The sequence below is a fragment of the Anomaloglossus baeobatrachus genome, chromosome 7 (assembly GCF_048569485.1).
Source record: "Anomaloglossus baeobatrachus isolate aAnoBae1 chromosome 7, aAnoBae1.hap1, whole genome shotgun sequence".
NCBI lineage: Eukaryota > Metazoa > Chordata > Amphibia > Anura > Aromobatidae > Anomaloglossus > Anomaloglossus baeobatrachus.
In genome coordinates, this window is record NC_134359.1 from 306,877,073 (window position 1) to 306,899,953 (window position 22,881).

General features: G+C 51.9%; 1 protein-coding gene across 2 annotated transcripts in view; it reads left to right on the plus strand.

Annotated features, from left to right (window-relative positions):
* The window catches only part of LOC142245713 (uncharacterized), a 103,518-nt gene that overhangs the window by 73,621 nt on the left and 7,016 nt on the right, over nucleotides 1-22,881 (plus strand). Inside the window, exons 2-3 of one of the 2 annotated variants that reach the window (XM_075318658.1) lie at nucleotides 9,670-9,796; nucleotides 9,938-10,011. In XM_075318658.1, the coding sequence (XP_075174773.1) occupies nucleotides 9,670-9,796; nucleotides 9,938-10,011 (201 nt within the window). The remainder of the gene's footprint in view (nucleotides 1-9,669; nucleotides 9,797-9,937; nucleotides 10,012-22,881) is intronic. The other variant, XM_075318659.1, reaches the window with a different exon arrangement.

A 22,881-nucleotide genomic window follows, 5' to 3' on the forward strand; every position in this document is an offset into this window, starting at 1 on the left:
GTTTGGATGGCCCTGGCTTGGCCTCCACTACAGCCTCCAGGCTGGGGGGTCACCTGTCGGCTGATTACCCCTTTTCTGAAGGTCTGCTATGGGTTCTGGCCCTGGGAGTTTACAACGTTCCCTGGGCCTCGGTTTTTACTGTTTGGAGATTGTCTTTGCACTCCTCCAGTCTCTAGGGACCGTCCCCTGTCGCAGCTTAATCACTCCACCGATGTCAATGTGGAACAGGCCACCGCAGCCTGCAACTACCCGTGGCGCCTCTAGGCCCTCGCTTCGGTACCTATCAAGGACTGCTCGTGGTACCTCCAGGACTACCCGTGGCCCTGCGACTCCTGTCCCTTACGTGGTGTCACCTGGACCTCTGGGTCCCAGGGTCTTCACCAGGAAGCGTCTCCTTCAGTTCCTCTGCTCCTGTCTGACTTGGAGCTTTCTTTCCTTCTTTCTTTCTTTCTTTTCTTTCTCTTCCTTGCCTGCCTCCAGCAGGCCTCCTCCTCCCTCCTTTCTCTCGTTCTTCTCCTCCAACTACATGCTGCTTCTCTCACTCCCTGAGGTAAACTGAAACTAACTTGACCTTCCTTTCTCTATCTGCTCTCTGGTGGCTCCTCCCACCTCCCCAGTTGCTAAGCTACCACCCTATGGGAGCAGGGATGGGTCTTACAGCCCCTCTCAGCATGCAGCATGGGAGGGTTGCCTGCCACTTCCCCTGGTCCCAGTATGTACCTAACAATGGGTGTAGTGTGGATTTACCAGGGGACCGGAGTTCACTCTCTTCCTCTCCCAGAATGGGGCATCACACCGCTGGTGGGGTGCAATGACCTGTGGCGACGGAAGCCTCAGGGGCGCCACATATGTTTTTGCTACATTTTTTTATTACGGTGTTCACTGAAGGAGTTAACTAGAGTAACAGTTTTATATATTGGGTTGTTGCGGACTCTGCAATACCAAATATGGGTAATTTTTTGTTTATTTTTTTATTTTACAAAAATATACATATTTATTGGTATATTTTTTTTGTCTTTATTTTGTAATTTTTAAAAAAAATATTTTTAAAAAAAATATTTTTACAGGATTTATTTTTACATAGTCACTATATGGGACATTACTTTTTTACTGCCCTGATCACAATTATAATGCATTGCAATACACTGTAACTGTTAGTTCAGAACTGACAGAAGCATCTGGGATCATGCTCCTGGCATGATTCCAGAGGCTTCCATAGCTTGGTGACCTGGTGGTCATCATGATGACCTTGGGTCACCATGGCAACAAACGGCCAATCATGATCACATCACGGGGGCACCGATCAGACAGAAGAGGGAGTGTCATCCTTCTCCCAGACCACAAAATGCTGCGTTTGATACCAATCTTAACATTTAAGGAATTAAATAGCCAGGGACGACGTGGACACCATCCCTGGCTAACAGGAAAGCCAAGGCTCCAGTGGCAATCGAGTTGGGTATAGTTCCTGTGCCTACATGTTCGCCAGGACGTACCCCGTACATCATCGGTTTTAAACACACTCACCATAAGGACGGATGTCGTGAAGGGGTTAAATGAATCACAGCCTTTTTTCGGCACACACGTAACAACAAAAATCACAGTCCTTTTCCAATGAAGGTAAAGCAATAACACAGTCTCACCGAGACAGAATCCAGGTCCTCCTTTAGGCCAGAATCACACATGCTAGTGCCTCGCGTGTAACACGCGCGAGTCTCTCATGGTAGAACCCGGCTTGGCCATGCCGGGTGATTCAATGAGAGACTCGCGCGAGTTACACGCGAGGCACTAGCATGTGTGATTCTGGCCTTAGGCTCAGTGTACTCACATCCACTGGGTGCTCAGACTCAGCTGGACTAGTCCCAGTTCAGTCACACAAAATGGCTTATGTCCTTATCAACCATTAATCCTTGCAGTTCGGTGCACACGGCCTGTGCAGTCTCTTCTCAGAGAGATGTTGGCTTGTCTCTCTCCAGGTGACCACACTCCACTCTGCTCAGCTCCTCCCAGGTGACTGATCAGTGAAGACACGGCCTGGGACTAGTCACAGCTATCCGGGTGCAGCTAATCAAGGGCTGTAGTGCTAGGATATAACTATGCATCTGGCTTTGTTACTGTGACGCCCTGGGCAAGCCAGGAGTCACAGGTCATAACACCACCACACCCTACACCCCAGTTAGGAAGACCAAGGCTAACCTAAAACCCTTGTTGCCTTCCTCCAGGGGCTGATGTCCACACCAGGGGGTGGGCCAGGCGGTTGGCTCCACCCACCGAGGAGTTCACAGCCCTGGAGGCGGGAGAACCAGGCAGTGCAGTTTAGGAGGAGGAAGTAGAAGGAAGTGGTAGAGGAGCTAAGGAGAGAAGCTGAAGAAAGGGAAAGTGAGAGTTAAGACAGCCTGAAGCTGGTCCGGGTGTGTGCCCCGGACTGAGACAGCAAGGTCAGCAGACGGCGGTGACTGTCTGCAGGGGTGACTGCTTGGAGGTTGCTGGAAGGACCGCGGACGGGTGGTGGCCCGGCGGTACCGGAGCGGTATACGAAGAGCAGTCAGCACCAGTGGCAGGGGCCTTTCGGATCCCGGCAAGGCTAGGAGTCGCCGTGAATTTGCCAAATCCGTCAGTGAAGGGGACGTCTGTCTCCAAACAACCAAGTCCCGATTGAAGGCAACAGTCCAACCATTGAGGAGAGACACCGCCACCGCCAGGGCACCAGTTTCTCAGGGCCAGCGCCTGCGGGCAAAGTAGGGCTCCTCCGGCCCATATCCAAGCCAGGGAGCGGGTTACCGGTAGGCACCCATCGCAACCATTATCAACATAGGTGCAGGACAGAGGGACCGTCACCGTCACCTACTGGGGAAAGCAAGTGCAGCCGTCCGTGGGAACCGTCTTTCCAGCCGTGTGTTTTACCGAGAACTGTGTCATCGTCTCAGGCTGAGTGAGTACCACAGTGCCGCAAGGCACAGCGCTGCCCCCGCGTCCCTGCACCCCACCAAGCCCTGCATCACCCACCTCATCACTGGACCCCGGGACAACTACCCCCTACCCACGGAGGGGAGGACTAACATCTAGCTGCTCCATACCATCACTCCCGGGATCCCCATACAGAGCAGCGGTGGTGTCAACAAATCACCACAACCGTGGGTGGCGTCACGAACAATAAACTATCCCAAATCCCAATCCCCTTTCACTCACGGGCGAGGAGCGCCGCTCGAGTCCCCGGGATCCGGCCCATCGCTCGAGCCACCGAGCAGCAGCAGCAGGCCGCAGCAGCCGCAGCGGCAGCCGGACCCGAGCAGTGGGAGAGCGCGGCGTCCCCTCCTCCGCCCGCGACAACTTGGCGTCAAGAACAGGATCTTACCGCTCTGCCGTTGGGTAGAGGTGCGCCTTGTGACCGCCGGAGGTATCCGGCCGGAAAATTTCAGAAGTCGCCATCTTTGGCGCGAAAAGTTCCCGCTCGAGCGTCTTCTTGAGTAGTAGAGGCGCGAAGGCCAAAACCCCGCCCCGATAGAGGAGGGGCCGGAAAGAGGCTAAGGGGGACGAAATGGCGACTGAGCGCATGTAGCCGCGGCTATACAGATAAGGACGCTGGGACCCCACGATCCGCCGACCCCTGCAAAGAATGTCCGCTCCCCCTAGCTATGCGGAGGCTGCCGAACCGGTGCCCGGGACAGCGGCATGGCTGAGAGCCCGGACGGCAGGGATCTGCCGACACTACTGGAACCAGAGCTGCCGGCTGATGGAACAGTGGACCGCGGAGGTGGAGGATGCAGCTGCAGTTGCACGAGTGTATGGAATGGAGGCCATGATGGAGGAGCTGGTGAGTGACCCACGCCCCTATGTCCCCGAGGGACCGGCCGCTGCGGCTGAGGGACCCGGTCTACCCCTGGCCCCCATGCCACCTCTGTCCTCCTTGCCCGTGCACTGCGCTGCGCCTGGCCCGTCGGGCGTACACCCCTTCGTGACAGTGGCCGAGAGAGTGACAAGCCTGGAAGCTGCGGCAGCTGGCGGCAAACCGCCTGGCGCAGAGACGGACGATAGCGATTCCGGGCCTGACACTGAGCCTGTTTCGGAGGAAGATGAAGGAGTCGTCGCTCTGCAGGGCACGGAGGCCACTTACATCCCCCGGAGTGGAAACAATGGGTATCGGGCGGCCCTTCCTCACCGCACTTGCTATGTGCTGGAGGGGCTGGTGCCCGTGTTCTTCCACCCAGAGCCGGGTGAGGAGGACGAAAGTGCACAGTAAGGGCAGCGGAGCACCGTTGCACCGTCCCCGTTGGGACCACCAGTCTGGGTATGTTTACAAGTTGAAAAAGTTTTGCAAAAATGAGAATGATAACCAAAGATTTACCTGATTGTCTACCGTGATTGGAAGCCGGCCGTTGCCGGCACCGTTGTCCCCGTGGGGACCATTGAGTTGCATAGGAACTCCTATGGACAAGCCCGTGAACTTGCAGGGCAACCACAAACGTTAAGTGGGTTGTAAATAAAAATGATGTTGTGCAGCTACCTCCGGAGAGGCAGTTGGGAAGGACAGATCCCGCTCGGGTAACTTGGTGCAGGACTGGGGTCAAGGGGTGCTGCCTGGGTTTTAGGGGCAGCATCAGGGCCAGGTTACTTGGGTGGGAGAGAGCGGCAGCCGGAACCGTTTAAAATGTTTGCAACGTTTAAGTACCGAACCTCCCGATGTGGGATGATGTCATAATTTGTATTGTGTTATTCTTTTTATTATATATTTTTCAGAAAATAAAACCGGTGTTGGACGGGCAGCCCGCGGACGGTCTGCATTTTGCTAAGGGGGAATGTGACGCCCTGGGCAAGCCAGGGGTCACAGGTCATAACACCACCACACCCTACACCCCAGTTAGGAACACCAAGGCTAACCTAAAACCCTTGTTGCCTTCCTCCAGGGGCTGATGTCCACACCAGGGGGTGGGCCAGGTGGTTGGCTCCACCCACCGAGGAGTTCACAGCCCTGGAGGCGGGAGAACCAGGCAGTGCAGTTTAGGAGGAGGAAGTAGAAGGAAGTGGTAGAGGAGCTAAGGAGAGAAGCTGAAGAAAGGGAAAGTGAGAGTTAAGACAGCCTGAAGCTGGTCCGGGTGTGTGCCCCGGACTGAGACAGCAAGGTCAGCAGACGGCGGTGACTGTCTGCAGGGGTGACTGCTTGGAGGTTGCTGGAAGGACCGTGGACGGGTGGTGGCCCGGCGGTACCGGAGCGGTATACGAAGAGCAGTCAGCACCAGTGGCAGGGGCCTTTCGGATCCCAGCAAGGCTAGGAGTCGCCGTGAATTTGCCAAATCCGTTAGTGAAGGGGACCTCTGGGTCTCCCAACAAGCAAGTCCCGATTGAAGGCAACAGTCCAACCGTTACAGAGAGACACCGCCACCTCCAGGGCACCAGTTTCTCAGGGCCAGCGCCTGCGGGCAAAGTAGGGCTCCTCCGGCCCATATCCAAGCCGGGGAGCGGGTTACCGGTGGGAACCCATCGCAACCATCATCATCTTAGGTGCAGGAAAAAGGGACCGTCACCGTCAACTACTGGGGAAAGCAAGTGCAGCCGTCCGTGGGAACCGTCTTTCCAGCCGTGTGTTTTACCGAGAACTGTGTCATCGTCTCAGGCTGAGTGAGTACCACAGTGCCGCAAGGCACAGCGCTGCCCCCGCGTCCCTGCACCCCACCAAGCCCTGCATCACCCACCTCATCACTGGGCCCCGGGACAACTACCCCCTACCCACGGAGGGGAGGACTAACATCTAGCTGCTCCATACCATCACTCCCGGGATCCCCATACAGAGCAGCGGTGGTGTCAACAAATCACCACAACCGTGGGTGGCGTCACGGACAATAAACTATCCCAAATCCCAATCCCCTTTCACTCACGGGTGAGGAGCGCCGCTCGAGTCCCCGGGATCCGGCCCATCGCTCGAGCCACTGAGTAGCAGCAGCAGGCCGCAGCAGCCGGACCCGAGCAGTGGGAGAGCGCGGCGTCCCCTCCTCCGCCCGTGACATTACACCTTGTATTGCAGTTTATAGAACAAATGATCAGATAATTGCAGATCCAAGTTTTTACAGGAACTAGAGAAATGTAAAAAAAAATGTAACAAGTTTATAAAAATTAAAATAAAAAATCTAATCAGCGCATTGTCCTGAATTAACAGTTAAGAAATTAAAATAAAAACAAAATTAAACCTATTTGGATTTGTAACATCCATAAAAGTCCAATCTATGAAATTGTAAAATTACTTAACGTAATCAATAAACGCCACAAAGAAAAAAAAAGAAATGACTAAATGGCAGAATTTTCATTTTTCAATCACTTTTGCAAAAGAGGCAAAAGAAAAATTACTAAATTGTTGAATTTACCCCCATTTTGTTCCATTAGAAATTACTGATCACTATGAAAAAATAAAGTGTTTTCCACCTCCAAAGCTGGAAAAATAAAAACCTTATCTATCTCTAAAAATGACACAAAGCAGTTTTTTTTCACAAAAAAGCAACAAACGAAAAACAAACACAATATAGTTTGGTGTAGAAATAATCACACCGATCTGCAGAATCATTGTGACACAACCGCGCAAAAAAAGCACAGCCGCTCGGCTGAATCCCATCTCTGACATTCTCACGGTCGGCTTCATCCTCTACCTGTGACTTGGGTAATTGTATATCCCCCTCTACAGCCTCCAGCTGCTTTTCTTTTTTCCCCGTCTTTACATGATGCTGCATGTAACATTGACGTTGAGGATCCCCAACATCCCCGGGGGGGAGGGGAGCGATGAGCATGAACAATTTGCTGTTTATCCTCAATCCCCGGTTCCATCCTGAAGAATGTTTTTCCAACACCAATAAAAAGGAGGCCACAATTGTCTCAACTTACAAAGTTACTAACCTCTTTGAAGAACCTCAGTAGGCGACAAGTGTTCCTCATCAGTTTGCAATGATGGATTACAATAACCCATGCTGCAGTGTGGCTGCTGCACGATATCGTCCGCCACCTCTTTATGTTGCTAATTGTTGAATTGCTGAATTCCATCAGACCCCAACCAAAGAGACTTTACTACCGGTCCTTATTGTAGTGCTGCATTACTGCCACTCAACACATTCACCGAGTGGGCTGTGAAAGACCTGACCTGTCTGGGTTCACAATTGTTCATCCAGGTGTCCAAAACTGACTCCTGCGTTCAGATGTGGTCTTAGGGCGGCTTTGCACGTTGCAACATCGCAGATGCGAGGTCGGTGGGGTCAAATCGAAAGTGACGCACATCCGGCGTCACTTTCGACATTGTTGTGTGTAAATCCTAGATGATACGATTAACAAGCGCAAAAGCGTCGCAGGAGCGAGGAACATCTCCTTACCTGCCGCCGGCGGCTATACGGAAGGAAGGAGGTGGGCGGGATGTTTACATCCTGCTCATCTCCGCCCCTCCGCCGCTATTGGCCGCCTGCCGTGTGACGTCGTTGTGACGCTGCACAACCCGCCCCCTTAGGAAGGAGGCGGGTCGCCGGCCATAGCGACAGTTGCAGGGCTGGTGAGTGCATGTGAAGCTGCCATAGCAATAATGTTCGCTACGCCAGGAATCACAAGATATCGTACCTGTGACTGGGGCGGGGACTATCGCGTGCGACATCGCAGCATCGGCTTGCGATGTCACAACGTGCAAAGCCCGCCTTAGTCATTTATTGAATGATCTTAATTGCTTTTGCAGCACCCGCCTGGCATTGAGTCCTGCTGCTTAGTTCAGTTTTCACCTGTATGCTCAGGTCCTTGGTTGGATCACTCCTGGTTATGCCCCTGTTGTACCACTTTATGAAGCCCGCAGAACATGGAGATCCCTCAGCAGCAGAACAGGGAGATCCCTCAGCAGCAGAACAGGGAGATCCCTCAGCAGCAGAACAGGGAGATCCCTCAGCAGCAGAACAGGGAGATCCCTCAGCAGCAGAACAGGGAGATCCCTCAGCAGCAGAACAGGGAGATCCCTCAGCAGCAGAACAGGGAGATCCCTCAGCAGCAGAACAGGGAGATCCCTCAGCAGCAGAACAAGGAGATCCCTCAGCAGCAGAACAAGGAGATCCCTCAGCAGCAGAACAGGGAGATCCCTCAGCAGCAGAACAGGGAGACCCCTCAGCAGCAGAACAGGGAGATCCCTGAGTAGCAGAACAGGGAGATCCCTCAGCAGCAGAACAGGGAGATCCCTCAGCAGCAGAACAAGGAGATCCCTCAGCAGCAGAACAAGGAGATCCCTCAGCAGCAGAACAGGGAGATCCCTCAGCAGCAGAACAGGGAGACCCCTCAGCAGCAGAACAGGGAGATCCCTCAGCAGCAGAACAGGGAGACCCCTCAGCAGCAGAACAGGGAGATCCCTGAGTAGCAGAACAGGGAGATCCCTCAGCAGCAGAACAGGGAGATCCCTCAGCAGCAGAACAAGGAGATCCCTCAGCAGCAGAACAGGGAGATCCCTCAGCAGCAGAACAGGGAGATCCCTCAGCAGCAGAACAGGGAGACCCCTCAGCAGCAGAACAGGGAGATCCCTCAGCAGCAGAACAGGGAGATCCCTCAGCAGCAGAACAGGGAGATCCCTCAGCAGCAGAACAGGGAGATCCCTCAGCAGCAGAACAGGGAGATCCCTCAGCAGCAGAACAGGGAGATCCCTCAGCAGCAGAACAGGGAGATCCCTCAGCAGCAGAACAGGGAGATCCCTCAGCAGCAGAACAGTTTGGTAAAGGAAGACTCCAGAAAAGACATGTAAAGAAGGGCAGTGAGCCCCATAGGGGTGAATGGACCCCATGACGATCGGGAGGGTGCAAGGTTAGGAAAGGGTTAATGGGCTTGCATGGGATGGGGGATATGTGGGAGTACAGGATTGGTAGAAGGGAGCTGTAAGGGGATTGGGGGGGAGCAAGGATGGGGTGGGGTGTTGTGAGAGGTATAAGAGAGGGGGGTGTACTGATCACCTCCCCTTTCGTCGCTTGATCTTTGTGTCCCACCCGCCCGCCCTGATATATAATTTTATGTATATGTTTATAAAAAAAAAAAAAAAAAAAGAGATAAAGGTGATGGTTTTTCAAAAAAAAAAAAAAAAAAAAAAAATTAAAAAAAAAAAAAAAAAAAAAAGAGGAATAAAGGTGAATACAAGGTTGAGTTGCTAATCTATTGTTGTCACAGCGGGGTGATAGGTCCGTCTGAGAGGTTGGGAGTACCGACAGTCGGTTGTTTGGTACGAAGTCGCTCAAGGGGAGTGGCTTCGGAGTGGATGGGAACTTGTGGGCGGAGGTCCCGCAGGTTCTGGGTAGGGGTAATTAACGATGGAACGTTGTTACCCCTCACCTTGGGCCGGGTGATCACGGCCGAGGTGGTCCTCTGGGCCGGTTTGGAGGTTACGGCCGGGGGGTTAGGAATGATGGTTTGCCTCTCGGACGGATCTATCGGTGTTTCTGGTTATACGGGTATATATGTATAAGGTTAAGTTGAACAATTGAGTGGCATGTTGGGCCACGAGTTTTGGTATACATATATACGGTAAAATAAAACTGTGGCCATTCCTGCAATAAAGTCGTGGTTCTTGTCTTTATTTAGGTAGATATAGTACGGGGGGTGTTTCTGCAGGATAACCTGCTTATCCCTTATAGATGCGTCATGTGTGACTCCATGTTATTTACCAGATGTTACTTTCCTATGATGCAGGGAACTTTCTACCTTTGGGCTGTGAAGTGAAATGGCGCTCAGAATATGAGGACATGGTGAACATAGTGCTGAGCGCAGACTTTGTGGATCGCTCCGCAGATTTCATCGTTCCTGTGTTCATCTACAGGTGAGAACTCTATGTATATATCACAGCCCGGTATATATCATACAGCAAGAGAGGAAAACGTCCTATATTCCATAATGTACCAGAGCCTCCGCGACATGACAGCTCCAGATATAACCTGGTGTCCTCTCCATTATCTCACAGTGCGAGCACACAGATCACCTCCGCAGAAGAAAGCGAGCTGAAGGACATCCTCACTAAGGCCAGGAACATAACAGGTAAGAACAGGAGGAATATATACTATATGTGCAAGACAACATATGTGCCAGTGTGACGCCCTGGACTATCAGGTGGTCACAGGGTATTGTACAATCTGCCCTCCCGTGCAGTATCCACCTCCTTGTTGGTTATGGGTCCCCAACTACATGGTGTTGCCTACATCAGCTAATCAAAATCCTAGGTACACCCTGCACCACACCCACCAGACACACCAGTGGACGGCCTGAGTGGAATAGGGTCGCCCACTTGGGGGTTGGTTAGGGAAGGTCAGGAGTGTTTGTAGTAGTAGAGAGTTGAGTGTTGGAAGTCAAGGAGAGAGGAGGTCAGGAGCCGGGCTCCTATGCAGCTATCTAGGTGGCAGACGGTGGTCTGGGCCAAGAGGAGCTGGACCCCCGGTCACAGGGGATCGTGGCAAGGAACTGTCGAGGAGGACAGCCGGCGGCCTTGCACCATCACCGGGCTGGGACCAGGGCACGACGGGGTAAGTGGACCCTAGGTTAGGGAGTAGCTTCAGGCAACCTGACAATTCACCCAACGAGAACGGAGCCTTCAAGATCCGCTCTCCACCCATTCCAAAATCGGGGTACTAGCACAACGAGGGGGATAGGACTTTCCACCAAAACGGTCCAGAAAATCCCAAGTGAGAACCCTGAGAGCATGCTCCCACACTTAGCCATAGTGGGGAGAGGGACCCAGCAAGTTCCATACAACCAGAACCAACAGAGAAGTAAACTTAGTGCCAGGAGGCAGGTCACGGATCACCAGGCAAAACCATCGTGGACGGGACCCGAACTAGCTCTCCTCAGCGGCAGCGGTATCCAGAACTTTGGTTTATCCAGTTGTTGGTGTCAGCTTAATGGATTGAGTGAGTACGCAAGTGACCCCCTTCGGACCCAACAGCACTCCCCAGACACCATCACCGAGTCCCGGGGCATCTGCCCTACCCGTGGAGGGTACTAACTCTTGGCTACCCCGTTCCATCATCCCTGGGTACTCCCAACTACAGCAGTGATACTCCAATTACTACATACCACGGGTGGCGTCACGAACTTTAACACACTCCACTGGAAATACCCCCTTCTTTTGAGTGGCCGCACAATCCCCGGGTCCACAGACCCCCTCGAGCCACCGCGGATCCGGATCCGAGCAGCCTGGCTGCTGACATAGGGACGGCACACCTCACAATATATGTGCCAGACAGGGCCTATACAAAAAATAACAAACAGTACTAAGACTAACAGTGCCATATATGTCCTCTGCCTTCTACATTACTCTGTGCTCCTCCTCCTAGACCTGTCCTCTGCCTTCTACATTACTCTGTGCTCCTCCTAGACCTGTCCTCTGCCTTCTACATTACTCTGTGCTCCTCCTCCTAGACCTGTCCTCTGCCTTCTACATTACTCTGTGCTCCTCCTCCTAGACCTGTCCTCTGCCTTCTACATTACTCTGTGCTCCTCCCCCTAGACCTGTCCTCTGCCTTCTACATTACTCTGTGCTCCTCCTCCTAGACCTGTCCTCTGCCTTCTACATTACTCTGTGCTCCTCCTCCTAGACCTGTCCTCTGCCTTCTACATTACTCTGTGCTCCTCCTCCTGAACCTGTCCTCTGCCTTTTACATTACTCTGTGCTCCTCCTCCTAGACCTGTCCTCTGCCTTCTACATTACTCTGTGCTCCTCCTCCTAGACCTGTCCTCTGCCTTCTACATTACTCTGTGTTCCTCCTCCTAGACCTGTCCTCTGCCTTCTACATTACTCTGTGCTCCTCCTCCTGAACCTGTCCTCTGCCTTCTACATTACTCTGTGCTCCTCCTCCTAGACCTGTCCTCTGCCTTCTACATTACTCTGTGCTCCTCCTCCTAGACCTGTCCTCTGCCTTCTACATTACTCTGTGCTCCTCCTCCTAGACCTGTTCTCTGCCTTCTACATTACTCTGTGCTCCTCCTCCTAGACCTGTCCTCTGCCTTCTACATTACTCTGTGCTCCTCCTCCTAGACCTGTTCTCTGCCTTCTACATTACTCTGTGCTCCTCCTCCTAGACCTGTCCTCTGCCTTCTACATTACTCTGTGCTCCTCCTCCTAGACCTGTCCTCTGTCTTCTACATTACTCTGTGCTCCTCCTCCTAGACCTGTCCTCTGCCTTCTACATTACTCTGTGCTCCTCCCCCTAGACCTGTCCTCTGCCTTCTACATTACTCTGTGCTCCTCCTCCTGAACCTGTCCTCTGCCTTCTACATTACTCTGTGTTCCTCCTCCTAGACCTGTCCTCTGCCTTCTACATTACTCTGTGCTCCTCCTCCTGAACCTGTCCTCTGCCTTCTACATTACTCTGTGCTCCTCCTCCTAGACCTGTCCTCTGCCTTCTACATTACTCTGTGCTCCTCCTCCTAGACCTGTCCTCTGCCTTCTACATTACTCTGTGCTCCTCCTCCTAGTCCTGTCCTCTGCCTTCTACATTACTCTGTGCTCCTCCTCCTAGACCTGTCCTCTGCCTTCTACATTACTCTGTGCTCCTCCTAGACCTGTCCTCTGCCTTCTACATTACTCTGTGCTCCTCCTCCTGAACCTGTCCTCTGCCTTCTACATTACTCTGTGCTCCTCCTCCTAGACCTGTCCTCTGCCTTCTACATTACTCTGTGCTCCTCCTCCTAGACCTGTCCTCTGCCTTCTACATTACTCTATGCTCCTCCCCCTAGACCTGTCCTCTGCCTTCTACATTACTTTGTCCTCCTCCTAGACCTGTCCTCTGCCTTCTACATTACTCTGTGCTCCTCCTCCTAGACCTGTCCTCTGCCTTCTACATTACTCTGTGCTCCTCCCCCTAGACCTGTCCTCTGCCTTCTACATTACTCTGTCCTCCTCATCCTAGACCTGTCCTCTGCCTTCTACATTACTCTGTGCTCCTCCTCCTAGTCCTGTCCTCTGCCTTCTACATTACTCTGTGCTCCTCCTCCTAGACCTGTCGTCTGCCTTCTACATTACTCTGTGCTCCTCCTCCTAGACCTGTCCTCTGCCTTCTACATTACTCTGTGCTCCTCCCCCTAGACCTGTCCTCTGCCTTCTACATTACTCTGTCCTCCTCATCCTGGACCTGTCCTCTGCCTTCTACATTACTCTGTGCTCCTCCTCCTAGTCCTGTCCTCTGCCTTCTACATTACTCTGTGCTCCTCCTCCTAGACCTGTCGTCTGCCTTCTACATTACTCTGTGCTCCTCCTCCTAGACCTGTCCTCTGCCTTCTACATTACTCTGTGCTCCTCCTCCTAGACCTGTCCTCTGCCTTCTACATTACTCTGTGCTCCTCCTCCTAGACCTGTCCTCTGCCTTCTACATTACTCTGTGCTCCTCCCCCTAGACCTGTCCTCTGCCTTCTACATTACTCTGTGCTCCTCCTCCTGAACCTGTCCTCTGCCTTCTACATTACTCTGTGTTCCTCCTCCTAGACCTGTCCTCTGCCTTCTACATTACTCTGTGCTCCTCCTCCTGAACCTGTCCTCTGCCTTCTACATTACTCTGTGCTCCTCCTCCTAGATCTGTCCTCTGCTTTCTACATTACTCTGTGCTCCTCCTTCTAGACCTGTTCTCTGCCTTCTACATTTCTCTGTGCTCCTCCTCCTAGACCTGTCCTCTGCCTTCTACATTACTCTGTGCTACTCCTCCTAGACCTGTCCTCTGCCTTCTACATTACTGTGTCGTCCTCCTCCTAGACCTGTCCTCTGCCTTCTACATTACTCTGTGCTCCTCCTCCTAGACCTGTCGTCTGCCTTCTACATTACTCTGTGCTCCTCCTCCTAGACCTGTCCTCTGCCTTCTACATTACTCTGTGCTCCTCCTCCTAGACCTGTCCTCTGCCTTCTACATTACTCTGTGCTCCTCCTCCTAGACCTGTCCTCTGCCTTCTACGTTACTCTGTGCTCCTCCTTCTAGACCTGTCCTCTGTCTTCTACATTTCTCTGTGCTCCTCCTCCTAGACGTGTCCTCTGCCTTCTACATTACTCCGTGCTCCTCCTTCTAGACCTGTCCTCTTCCTTCTACATTACTCTGTGTTCCTCCTCCTGGACCTGTCCTCTGCCTTCTACATTACTCTGTGCTCCTCCTCCTATACCTGCCCTCTGCCTCCTACATTACTCTGTACTCCTCCTCCTAATCCTGTCCTCTGCCTTCTACATTACTCTGTGCTCCTCCTCCTAGACCTGTCCTCTGTCTTCTACATTACTCTGTGCTCCTCCTTCTTCTAGACCTGTCCTCTGCCTTCTACATTACTCTGTGCTCCTCCTTCTTCTAGACCTGTCCTCTGTCTTCTACATTACTCTGTGCTCCTCCTCCTAGACCTGTCCTCTGCCTTCTACATTATTCTGTCCTCCTCCTCCTAGACCTGTCCTCTGCCTTCTACATTATTCTGTGCTCCTCCTTCTTCTAGACCTGTCCTCTGCCTTCTACATTATTCTGTCCTCCTCCTCCTGGACCTGTCCTCTGCCTTCTACATTATTATGTGCTCCTCCTCATAGACCTTTACTCTGCCTTCTACATTATTCTGTCCTCCTCCTCCTAGACTTGTCCTCTGCCTTCTAAATTACTGTGCTCCTCCTTCTTCTAGACCTGTCCTCTGCCTTCTACATTACTCTGTGCTCCTCCTTCTTCTAGACCTGTCCTCTGCCTTCTCCATTATTATGTGCTCCTCCTCATAGACCTTTACTCTGCCTTCTACATTATTCTGTCCTCCTCCTCCTAGACTTGTCCTCTGCCTTCTAAATTACTGTGCTCCTCCTTCTTCTAGACCTGTCCTCTGCCTTCTACATTATTCTGTCCTCCTCCTCCTAGACCTGTCATCTGCCTTCTACATTACTCTGTGCTCCTCCTTCTTCTAGACCTGTCCTCTGTCTTCTACATTATTCTGTCCTCCTCCTCCTAGACCTCTCCTCTGCCTTCTACATTATTCTGTCTTCCTCCTCCTAGACCTGTCCTCTGCCTTCTACATTACTATGTGCTCCTCCTCCTAGACCTGTCCTCTGCCTTCTACATTACTCTGTGCTCCTCCTAGACCTGTCCTCTGCCTTCTACATTACTCTGTGCTCCTCCTTCTTCTAGACCTGTCCTCTGTCTTCTACATTATTCTGTCCTCCTCCTCCTAGACCTCTCCTCTGCCTTCTACATTATTCTGTCTTCCTCCTCCTAGACCTGTCCTCTGTCTTCTACATTACTATGTGCTCCTCCTCCTAGACCTGTCCCCTGCCTTCTACATTACTCTGTCCTCCTCCTCCTAGACCTGTCCTCTGCCTTCTACATTACTCTGTGCTTCTCCTCCTAGACCTGTCCTCTGCCTTCTACATCACTCTGTGCTCCTCCTCCTAGACCTGTCCTCTGCCTTCTACATTACTCTGTGCTCCTCCTCCTAGACCTGTCCTCTGTCTTCTACATTAGTCTGTGCTCCTCCTCCTAGACCTGTCCTCTGCCTTCTACATTATTCTGTCCTCCTCCTCCTAGACCTCTCCTCTGCCTTCTACATTATTCTGTGCTCCTCCTCCTAGACCTGTCCTCTGCCTTCTACATTACTCTGTGCTCCTCCTCCTAGACCTGTCCTCTGTCTTCTACATTACTCTGTGCTCCTCCTCCTAGACCTGTCCTCTGCCTTCTACATTACTCTGTGCTCCTCCTCCTAGACCTGTCCTCTGCCTTCTACATTACTCTGTGCTCCTCCTCCTAGACCTGTCCTCTGCCTTCTACATTACTCTGTGCTCCTCCTCCTAGACCTGTCCTCTGCCTTCTACATTACTCTGTGCTCCTCCTCCTAGACCTGTCCTCTGCCTTCTACGTTACTCTGTGCTCCTCCTTCTAGACCTGTCCTCTGCCTTCTACATTACTCTGTGCTCCTCCTCCTAGACCTGTCCTCTGCCTTCTACATTATTCTGTGCTCCTCCTTCTAGACGTATCCTCTGCCTTCTACATTACTCTGTGGTCCTCCTCTAGACCTGTCCTCTCCCTTCTACATTACTCTGTGCTCCTCCTCCTAGACCTGTCCTCTGCCTTCTTCATTACTCTGTGCTCCTCCTCCTAGACCTGTTCTCTGCCTTCTACATTACTCTGTGCTCCTCCTCCTAGTCCTGTCCTCTGCCTTCTACATTACTCTGTGCTCCTCCTCCTAGTCCTGTCCTCTGCCTTTTACATTACTCTGTGCTCCTCCTCCTAGACCTGTCCTCTGCCTTCTACATTACTCTGTGCTCCTCCTCCTAGACCTGTCCTCTGCCTTCTACATTATTCTGTGCTCCTCCTCCTAGACCTGTCATCTGCCTTCTACATTACTCTGTGCTCCTCCTTCTTCTAGACCTGTCCTCTGTCTTCTACATTATTCTGTCCTCCTCCTCCTAGACCTCTCCTCTGCCTTCTACATTATTCTGTCTTCCTCCTCCTAGACCTGTCCTCTGCCTTCTACATTACTATGTGCTCTTCCTCCTAGACCTGTCCCCTGCCTTCTACATCACTCTGTGCTCCTCCTCCTAGACCTGTCCTCTGCCTTCTACATTACTCTGTGCTCCTCCTTCTAGACCTGTCCTCTGCCTTCTACATTATTCTGTCCTCCTCCTCCTAGACCTCTCCTCTGATTTCTACATTATTCTGTGCTCCTCCTCCTAGACCTGTCCTCTGCCTTCTACATTACTCTGTGCTCCTCCTCCTAGACCTGTCCTCTGCCTTCTACATTACTTTGTGCTCCTCCTCCTAGACCTGTCCTCTGCCTTCTACATTACTCTGTGCTCCTCCTCCTAGACCTGTCCTCTGCCTTCTACATTATTCTGTGCTCCTCCTCCTAGACCTGTCATCTGCCTTCTACATTACTCTGTGCTCCTCCTTCTTCTAGACCTGTCCTCTGTCTTCTACATTATTCTGTCCTCCTCCTCCTAGACCTCTCCTCTGCCTTCTACATTATTCTGTCTTCCTCCTCCTAGACCTGTCCTCTGCCTTCTACATTACTATGTGCTCCTCCTCCTAGACCTGTCCCCTGCCTTCTACATCACTCTGTGCTCCTCCTCCTAGACCTGTCCTCTGCCTTCTACATTACTCTGTGCTCCTCCTCCTAGACCTGTCCTCTGCCTTCTACATTACTCTGTGCTCCTCCTCCTAGACCTGTCCTCTGCCCTCTACATTACTCTGTGCTCCTCCTCCTAGACCTTTCCTCTGCCTTCTACATTACTCTGTGCTCCTTCTCCTAGACCTGTCCTCTGCCTTCTACATTACTCTGTGCTCCTCCTCCTAGACCTGTCCTCTGTCTTCTACATTAGTCTGTGCTCCTCCTCCTAGACCTGTCCTCTGCCTTCTACATTAATCTGTGCTCCTCCTCCTAGACCTGTCCTCTGCCTTCTACATTATTCTGTCCTCCTCCTCCTAGACCTCTCCTCTGCCTTCTACATTATTCTGTGCTCCTCCTCCTAGACCTGTCCTCTGCCTTCTACTTTACTCTGTGCTCCTCCTCCTAGACCTGCCCTCTGTCTTCTACATTACTCTGTGCTCCTCCTCCTAGACCTGTCCTCTGCCTTCTACATTACTCTGTGCTCCTCCTCCTAGACCTGTCCTCTGCCTTCTACATTACTCTGTGCTCCTCCTCCTAGACCTGTCCTCTGCCTTCTACATTACTCTGTGCTCCTCCTCCTAGACCTGTCCTCTGCCTTCTACATTACTCTGTGCTCCTCCTTCTAGACCTATCCTCTGCCTTCTACATTACTCTGTGGTCCTCCTCTAGACCTGTCCTCTCCCTTCTACATTACTCTGTGCTCCTCCTCCTAGATTTATCCTCTGCCTTCTACATTACTCTGTGCTCCTCCTCCTAGACCTGTCCTCTGCCTTCTACATTACTCTGTGCTCCTCCTCCTAGACCTGTCCTCTGCCTTCTACATTATTCTGTCCTCCTCCTCCTAGACCTCTCCTCTGCCTTCTACATTATTCTGTGCTCCTCCTCCTAGACCTGTCCTCTGCCTTCTACATTACTCTGTGCTCCTCCTCCTAGACCTGTCCTCTGTCTTCTATATTACTCTGTGCTCCTCCTCCTAGACCTGTCCTCTGCCTTCTACATTACTCTGTGCTCCTCCTCCTAGACCTGTCCTCTGCCTCCTCCTCCTAGACCTGTCCTCTGCCTTCTACATTACTCTGTGCTCCTCCTCCTAGACCTGTCCTCTGCCTTCTACATTACTTTGTACCCCTCCTCCTAGACCTGTCCTCTGCCTTCTACGTTACTCTGTGCTCCTCCTTCTAGATCTGTCCTCTGTCTTCTACATTTCTCTGTGCTCCTCCTCCTAGACGTGTCCTCTGCCTTCTACATTACTCTGTGCTCCTCCTTCTAGACCTGTCCTCTTCCTTCTACATTACTCTGTGTTCCTCCTCCTGGACCTGTCCTCTGCCTTCTACATTACTCTGTGCTCCTCCTCCTATACCTGCCCTCTGCCTTCTACATTACTCTGTACTCCTCCTCCTAATCCTGTCCTCTGCCTTCTACATTACTCTGTGCTCCTCCTCCTAGACCTGTCCTCTGTCTTCTACATTACTCTGTGCTCCTCCTTCTTCTAGACCTGTCCTCTGCCTTCTACATTACTCTCTGCTCCTCCTTCTTCTAGACCTGTCCTCTGTCTTCTACATTACTCTGTGCTCCTCCTCCTAGACCTGTCCTCTGCCTTCTACATTATTCTGTCCTCCTCCTCCTAGACCAGTCCTCTGCCTTCTACAATACTCTGTGCTCCTCCTTCTTCTAGACCTGTCCTCTGCCTTCTACATTATTCTGTCCTCCTCCTCCTGGACCTGTCCTCTGCCTTCTACATTACTCTGTGCTCCTCCTCCTACTAGACCTGTCCTCTGCCTTCTACATTACTCTGTGCTCCTCCTTCTTCTAGACCTGTCCTCTGCCTTCTACATTATTCTGTGCTCCTCCTCCTAGACCTTTACTCTGCTTTCTACATTATTCTGTCCTCCTCCTCCTAGACTTGTCCTCTGCCTTCTAAATTACTGTGCTCCTCCTTCTTCTAGACCTGTCCTCTGCCTTCTACATTATTCTGTCCTCCTCCTCCTAGACCTGTCATCTGCCTTCTACATTACTTTGTGCTCCTCCTTCTTCTAGACCTGTCCTCTGTCTTCTACATTCTGTCCTCCTCCTCCTAGACCTCTCCTCTGCCTTCTACATTATTCTGTCTTCCTCCTCCTAGACCTGTCCTCTGCCTTCTACATTACTATGTGCTCCTCCTCCTAGACCTGTCCCCTGCCTTCTACATCACTCTGTGCTCCTCCTCCTAGACCTGTCCTCTGCCTTCTACATTACTCTGTGCTCCTCCTCCTAGACCTGTCCTCTGTCTTCTACATTAGTCTGTGTTCCTCCTCCTAGACCTGTCCTCTGCCTTCTACATTACTCTGTGCTCCTCCTCCTAGACCTGTCCTCTGCCTTCTACATTATTCTGTCCTCCTCCTCCTAGACCTCTCCTCTGCCTTCTACATTATTCTGTGCTCCTCCTCCTAGACCTGTCCTCTGCCTTCTACATTACTCTGTGCTCCTCTTCCTAGACCTGTCCTCTGTCGTCTACATTACTCTGTGCTCCTCCTCCCAGACCTGTCCTCTGCCTTCTACATTACTCTGTGCTCCTCCTCCTAGACCTGTCCTCTGCCTTCTACATTACTCTGTGCTCCTCCTCCTAGACCTGTCCTCTGCCTTCTACATTACTCTGTGCTCCTCCTCCTAGACCTCTCCTCTGCCTTCTACATTACTCTGTGCTTCTCCTCCTAGACCTGTCCTCTGCCTTCTACATTACTCTGTGCTCCGCCTCCTCCTAGACCTATCCTCTTCCTTCTACATTACTCCGTGCTCCTCCTCCTAGACCTGTCCTCTGCCTTCTACATTATTCTGTCTTCCTCCTCCTAGACCTGTCCTCTGCCTTCTAAATTACTCTGTGCTCCGCCTCCTCCTAGACCTATCCTCTTCCTTCTACATTACTCCGTGCTCCTCCTCCTAGACCTGTCCTCTGCCTTCTACATTATTCTGTCTTCCTCCTCCTAGACCTGTCCTCTGCCTTCTAAATTACTCTGTGCTCCGCCTCTTCCTAGACCTGTCCTCTGCCTTCTACATTACTCTGTGCTCCTCCTCCTAGACCTGTCCTCTGCCTTCTACATTACTCTGTGCTCCTCCTCCTAGACCTGTCCTCTGCCTTCTACATTACTCTGTGCTCCTCCTCCTAGACCTGTCCTCTGCCTTCTACATTACTCTGTGCTCCTCCTCCTAGACCTGTCCTCTGCCTTCTACATTACCCTGTGCTCCTCCTCCTAGACCTGTCCTCTGCCTTCTACATTACCCTGTGCTCCTCCTCCTAGACCCATCCTCTGCCTTCTACATTATTCTGTCTTCCTCCTCCTAGACCTGTCCTCGGCCTTCTACATTACTCTGTGCTCCGCCTCCTAGACCTGTCCTCTGCCTTCTACATTACTCTGTGCTCCTCCTCCTAGACCTGTCCTCTGCCTTCTACATTACCCTGTGCTCCTCCTCCTAGTCCTGTCCTCTGCCTTCTACATTACTCTGTGCTCCTCCTCCTAGACCTGTCCTCTGCCTTCTACATTACTCTGTGCTCCTCCTTCTAGACCTATCCTCTGCCTTCTACATTACTCTGTGGTCCTCCTCTAGACCTGTCCTCTCCCTTCTACATTACTCTGTGCTCCTCCTCCTAGATTTGTCCTCTGCCTTCTACATTACTCTGTGCTCCGCCTCCTCCTAGACCTATCCTCTTCCTTCTACATTACTCCGTGCTCCTCCTCCTAGACCTGTCCTCTGCCTTCTACATTATTCTGTCTTCCTCCTCCTAGACCTGTCCTCTGCCTTCTAAATTACTCTGTGCTCCGCCTCCTCCTAGACCTATCCTCTTCCTTCTACATTACTCCGTGCTCCTCCTCCTAGACCTGTCCTCTGTCTTCTACATTATTCTGTCCTCCTCCTCCTAGACCTCTCCTCTGCCTTCTACATTATTCTGTCTTCCTGCTCCTAGACCTGTCCTCTGCCTTCTACATTACAATGTGCTCCTCCTCCTAGACCTGTCCCCTGCCTTCTACATCACTCTGTGCTCCTCCTCCTAGACCTGTCCTCTGCCTTCTACATTACTCTGTGCTCCTCCTCCTAGACCTGTCCTCTGCCTTCTACATTACTCTGTGCTCCTCCTCCTAGACCTGTCCTCTGCCCTCTACATTACTCTGTGCTCCTCCTCCTAGACCTTTCCTCTGCCTTCTACATTACTCTGTGCTCCTTCTCCTAGACCTGTCCTCTGCCTTCTACATTACTCTGTGCTCCTCCTCCTAGACCTGTCCTCTGTCTTCTACATTAGTCTGTGCTCCTCCTCCTAGACCTGTCCTCTGCCTTCTACATTAATCTGTGCTCCTCCTCCTAGACCTGTCCTCTGCCTTCTACATTATTCTGTCCTCCTCCTCCTAGACCTCTCCTCTGCCTTCTACATTATTCTGTGCTCCTCCTCCTAGACCTGTCCTCTGCCTTCTACTTTACTCTGTGCTCCTCCTCCTAGACCTGCCCTCTGTCTTCTACATTACTCTGTGCTCCTCCTCCTAGACCTGTCCTCTGCCTTCTACATTACTCTGTGCTCCTCCTCCTAGACCTGTCCTCTGCCTTCTACATTACTCTGTGCTCCTCCTCCTAGACCTGTCCTCTGCCTTCTACATTACTCTGTGCTCCTCCTCCTAGACCTGTCCTCTGCCTTCTACATTACTCTGTGCTCCTCCTTCTAGACCTATCCTCTGCCTTCTACATTACTCTGTGGTCCTCCTCTAGACCTGTCCTCTCCCTTCTACATTACTCTGTGCTCCTCCTCCTAGATTTGTCCTCTGCCTTCTACATTACTCTGTGCTCCTCCTCCTAGACCTGTCCTCTGCCTTCTACATTACTCTGTGCTCCTCCTCCTAGACCTGTCCTCTGCCTTCTACATTATTCTGTCCTCCTCCTCCTAGACCTCTCCTCTGCCTTCTACATTATTCTGTGCTCCTCCTCCTAGACCTGTCCTCTGCCTTCTACATTACTCTGTGCTCCTCCTCCTAGACCTGTCCTCTGTCTTCTATATTACTCTGTGCTCCTCCTCCTAGACCTGTCCTCTGCCTTCTACATTACTCTGTGCTCCTCCTCCTAGACCTGTCCTCTGCCTCCTCCTCCTAGACCTGTCCTCTGCCTTCTACATTACTCTGTGCTCCTCCTCCTAGACCTGTCCTCTGCCTTCTACATTACTTTGTACCCCTCCTCCTAGACCTGTCCTCTGCCTTCTACGTTACTCTGTGCTCCTCCTTCTAGATCTGTCCTCTGTCTTCTACATTTCTCTGTGCTCCTCCTCCTAGACGTGTCCTCTGCCTTCTACATTACTCTGTGCTCCTCCTTCTAGACCTGTCCTCTTCCTTCTACATTACTCTGTGTTCCTCCTCCTGGACCTGTCCTCTGCCTTCTACATTACTCTGTGCTCCTCCTCCTATACCTGCCCTCTGCCTTCTACATTACTCTGTACTCCTCCTCCTAATCCTGTCCTCTGCCTTCTACATTACTCTGTGCTCCTCCTCCTAGACCTGTCCTCTGTCTTCTACATTACTCTGTGCTCCTCCTTCTTCTAGACCTGTCCTCTGCCTTCTACATTACTCTCTGCTCCTCCTTCTTCTAGACCTGTCCTCTGTCTTCTACATTACTCTGTGCTCCTCCTCCTAGACCTGTCCTCTGCCTTCTACATTATTCTGTCCTCCTCCTCCTAGACCAGTCCTCTGCCTTCTACAATACTCTGTGCTCCTTCTTCTTCTAGACCTGTCCTCTGCCTTCTAGATTATTCTGTCCTCCTCCTCCTGGACCTGTCCTCTGCCTTCTACATTACTCTGTGCTCCT